This window comes from Puntigrus tetrazona, chromosome 5 (genome assembly GCF_018831695.1).
Source record: "Puntigrus tetrazona isolate hp1 chromosome 5, ASM1883169v1, whole genome shotgun sequence".
Taxonomy (NCBI): domain Eukaryota; kingdom Metazoa; phylum Chordata; class Actinopteri; order Cypriniformes; family Cyprinidae; genus Puntigrus; species Puntigrus tetrazona.
In genome coordinates this window covers 21,409,637-21,414,291 of record NC_056703.1, presented here as the reverse complement: position 1 = coordinate 21,414,291, position 4,655 = coordinate 21,409,637, and the positions used below count along the sequence as shown (strand labels likewise).

The window sequence follows — 4,655 nt, the reverse complement described above, 5'->3', positions numbered from 1 at the left end:
AATAATAATTAATTTATAAATGTTGAACGTTTTTTTTCAATTTAAGATAATTAAGCAAATGATGACTGCAATATTTATGTCTAAAGTTCAAACTTGTCTTCTATTTACTGTTTTCCTCAGAAGTTAAAGAAACATTTACAGAGTTGCCTTTGATTTCGAACACAGTAGGTAGTAGTTTTTGGGGCCATATCACAGCCTAAAGCTACTATGAACAAAAAATAGAGTAAACAGATGCAAGATGGTGTGTAAAAGCAAAGGAGTGAGGGTAATTTTGCATAACTAGTGATTTTAATGTGTTCATTGGTACAGTTTACCCCAGCCTTTTAAACGTCAGACATGGATTTCAGTCACTTAAAATGTCAAATTCCAATTGATCTGATCTTTAGATTGTGAAACAGTTTAACTTTGGGATGTACCAAACAATACCAGTGAACCCAGTCAGCGGCTGTCAGAGACTGATATTTGAATAAAGGTGATGGTTGTTAGAGTTGGGAGCCCAGATGGACAGCAGAGGGGAGGGTAGTGTTGAGTTCATGAGTGATTGTGTACCTGGTACCCTGGATCTGCTCCAGCTCTGAAGCCAGTCTTGCGCTATGCTCCTGCTCCTCCTGCAGACGTCTGCGCAGCGTGCGCAGCTCCTGCTGAGCTTCCACCTTTATGTCATTGGCCACTACTACTGCTGTCTGGAGGTCAGCCTGGAAACGGCGCCACTCCTCGGTCTCATCCTGAAAGTCCGCACACAAACACATGCATTTTTAGTCATTTGGAGCGGAAGTGTTTTGGCCTTCTCGTGAGCTCATGGGGCTGGTCATGGAAATGTCATTTTCAATCTCAGTGACTGATGGGCACTGACACGGTAGACTGCAAACCTGCTGGTATTTGCAGCTGAAAGTGGGCTCTAACGCAGACCGTTCTGGTCTCATACACATAGCACTGCTCTGCACAGATGGAAGATATTCCTCCTGAATTATACAAACTGACATCCACTGTCAAACATGCATGGTTGTGCTGTAGTTCATTACAAAATGAAGAAAGTACAAGAAGAAAAACAGATAAACAATTCCACCTTCATCTGTTTATTCATGGCCTTAATCTGCTTCTCCAGCTCAGCCTTGTTTTCTTCTAGCCTCTTGATTTGATCTGAAAAATCAGGACAAAATTATAATTTACAAAAATTATATATACAATACATTTTAAAAGTGTTGCATCAGTACGATAGTTTTTTAAGAAAGGGATGAATATTTTGATATTGCTTGATGATGCCTTTTTTTTTTTAAAAATTAAAGAAAAACATTTAATGTTACAAAAAGATTTTGGTAACACGTTCTATGAATCCCGTATTTCTAATATATTATAAGTGTATTTTTAAGGCATTATAATTAATGCATAATGCATAATAAAAAGCTTAAAAATGTGTTATAACATCTCATAATCATAAAACAATTATAATAGATTATAATGTTTACATTATTATATCATATCTTGACATTGTTTATTTAAGATCGGCACAGTACCTTACGGCAACTTGTGAGTGGTTAGGTGCTCAGTGTTATTTGAGTGCTTTTCTGTAAAGCTGAGGCTAATGTGAGCTAGCTAATAGGTAAAATGTTCACATGCAATATGTCTGTTGAGGAACTATCAAAATTAAATGTTAGCATATATTTAACAGACACAGTGCTAATACTCTAAATAAGAGGATAGTTGACATGTAGTTGCAGAGTCTAAAGGGTGCCATAAAAATTGTTATTATTAGTAATAAAAAAAAAAATCAAATATTGAATATGTCATATTACATATTCATCTGATCCGATATCTGATCTTATGGCTGTTTGAGAAAAATTGTATTGTTATTATTACTTAAATATAAGTGGTATATTTGCCCAATATGAGAAATATAATCCATTGTAACTTAAGTAAATGGATCATATACAATTTTATAAAAAAAAATTATAAAATCTATAATCACACATAAGTAAATATTATAACACAGTAAAACGGTTCTTATTAATATTTATGAGATGATACAATATATTTTACATTTACTTATAATGCATTATGGTTATAATGTATTATAAATATGGGCTTGAAAGTTCTTGAAACTTTGGACTAAATGCCATAAAGAGTCTTGAAATATAAATACTGTTTATATAACTATGGGTAATAACACAGAGCTGTTTAAATTTATTTAGTTCTTTGCTGCTGGACAGACACAAGCTGAGCTGCAATAAAACTATAATCTGCACCATGAAATTTCCTCCCCCCTGCTTACCGAGGAAAAGAGAAGAAAGCAGACAAGCTCACAGTGCATATGAATCCTGCATGATGCAGCTTGGCAAAGAGTTAAGCTGGATAGATCTAAGTACTAAACAGCTCAGTATCTCAATCCAACCAGGCTGCCAGAACCAATCAATGTGTTTCACTAATCACAGCAGACTCCAGCCAGTGCGTGTGCATATAGGCCAGATTCTGCCAGATGATACTGTATATTTAGCATTGGCTGAGGGCGAGCAGTTAAACATTCACAGCATGGGGAAATGATTGTTACTGAGATCCAGAAACAGATAATTGTCATACTCTCCAGGTCCAGAATGGTCTGGTTGGTGTGCAGTCTAACGGCCCGTTGCTGCTCCACCTGGTCCTCCAACTCAAAGATGGTCTCTTTTAAGTCTTTGATCTGGTTCTCAGCATCTCTGCTCTTCTCCTCTAAAGCAAGCATGTTGGCTTTATGTTCTTGTTCCTGTTTCTCCACCCTCTCCAGCAGCTGCTGCCTGTCTGCCTCCACCTGTGCATACAGACACATACATGCTTCAGAAACACTGTTACTATTTTTAAAACACTGTAGTGCAGCTATTCAGGAAGCATATCTCTTATTTAATAAGGCCCTTCTATTGCAGCTCTAACTGGCAAGTACTGCACACTGACTGCCTTCCACAGAGGTTACAGGCAAAACCTAATAATAATCCAATTTAGTTTTTAAATACCTCATACTGATTTGAGGAAAGAACAACAAGATCCTCAGAGATGAGGATTCAGATCATTACTGCCCATCCCAAAAAAAACCTTGATTTCTAGGCATTTTCATGTAATTATATAAGGTACATAAAAAAGATAAATAAATAGGAGAAAATGATGGGCTAGATGAGATTTTTAAAAAAGGCAAATGGCATGGACACACTAACAAACAGCAATAACGCTATTTTTAAACAGAAGATTTCTAGTTTAAATAAATTATAATATTTTGAACTTCCTATCATCAAACAATCATCTGTAAAAATATATCATAGTTTCCATGTCATATTAACCAGCGAAACTATGTTCAATATAACAAGAAATGTTTTCTGAGCAGCAAATCAACATAAAATGAGGATAATACGAAAAATGTAAATTCACAAAGTAACTTTTATTTCTAATAAAAATGCAAGCTTAGTTTTCTTTCAAAAACCTGGTTGTAGTTATACATTAGGATAATGCATTACTGTTGAGATTAAGGTTTTAATTAATGATACTTTAATAACTTAAAATTTAATAAGGTTTAGTTAATATGCACCATGCTCAGATCTATGCTGACTGTCAGTGTGCTAAAACCCTCCCTAAAAAAGTTACAAAAAGAGGTCTTGTTCAATTCAACATTCATTAGAACCATCAATTATTATCCACCCCTGCAATAAAAAAAAAACATTGTTTTTTAAAGAAATCCATCATCATACAGCTTCTTTAAGAATAAATAGTCATAATTTTATGTGTAGTTTTGTACACCTCTACTGATGAGGTACTAAACTTAACATCTGAATTCTATAAAATGAGTATTAAACATTATTGCTCCAGTGTTGCATACTAATTAACTGAATGAATGAATTAAATCATTCTTGTTGCGGTATAGGCCAGGTCATAATTCATTTGACAGCTGGATCAGCCTATACAGAACAGAACAGTGTCTGAGTCACACACACCTCTTTCTTCAGAGCCTTGTGCTCACTGAGTGTGCTCTAAGACGAGTGGCATCTTAAAGCTCTGTCCAGTGGCAACTCCCTGGATGACATCTGGACTGAGGGTCTGAAGCCAAAAGGCTTGGCTCATTGAAAGCGGTTAAGTCAGAGAGAAAATTAAAGTTCATTTTACATTTGGAGGTGCACTGGGTTCATGTGACAACCACAAAGTGCCAGTGATGTTCATGTTCTTGTGGGTTTATAAGGGTTCTTTCTGTGTATAATTGTATTTTAAAGGACGAGGTATGCCTCTAAACACATCACTACAACATTTACAAGCGCAAACTAGGCAGCTACAAAGGTTCGACTTTCGATATTTATTTAGGTTCCTTTCTAATTTTCTGGTGCTCTAGGCAGAAGATGAAAACACAAAACATGCTCTGTGGTTAGATGTAATGCAGCTGTATATGTGGTGACACTTTATTAGGTTACATGCAGTTCTTTTTTGACATTAAGATAGAAATAGAGAGCTTTGTAGAACTCAGAGGGTATTAGGCAACAAAGTTGTTTGCCCAAGTTGTCCTTTTAAAACTGTGCCCACATAATTGTTCCCAAAGGGTACATAATACAATGTCTTGAAGGACTATTAAGAGCTATAAAGATTTATGCATATACCAAGTCTGACATTCAAAAAACTTTCACAAAAATAGAACCCTCAAGAAGCTAACA

General features: G+C 35.6%; 1 protein-coding gene across 5 annotated transcripts in view; it reads right to left on the bottom strand.

Moving 5' to 3' along the window:
• LOC122344666 (cytospin-B-like) overlaps positions 1–4,655 on the bottom strand; it is a 39,300-nt gene that overhangs the window by 7,005 nt on the left and 27,640 nt on the right. For all 5 annotated transcript variants that reach the window (XM_043238190.1, XM_043238194.1, XM_043238191.1 and 2 more), the window contains exons 5-7: positions 2,575–2,782; positions 1,067–1,140; positions 550–725 (exon numbers count right to left, since the gene is read on the bottom strand). In XM_043238190.1, coding sequence (XP_043094125.1) covers positions 550–725; positions 1,067–1,140; positions 2,575–2,782 — 458 coding nt within the window. The remainder of the gene's footprint in view (positions 1–549; positions 726–1,066; positions 1,141–2,574; positions 2,783–4,655) is intronic.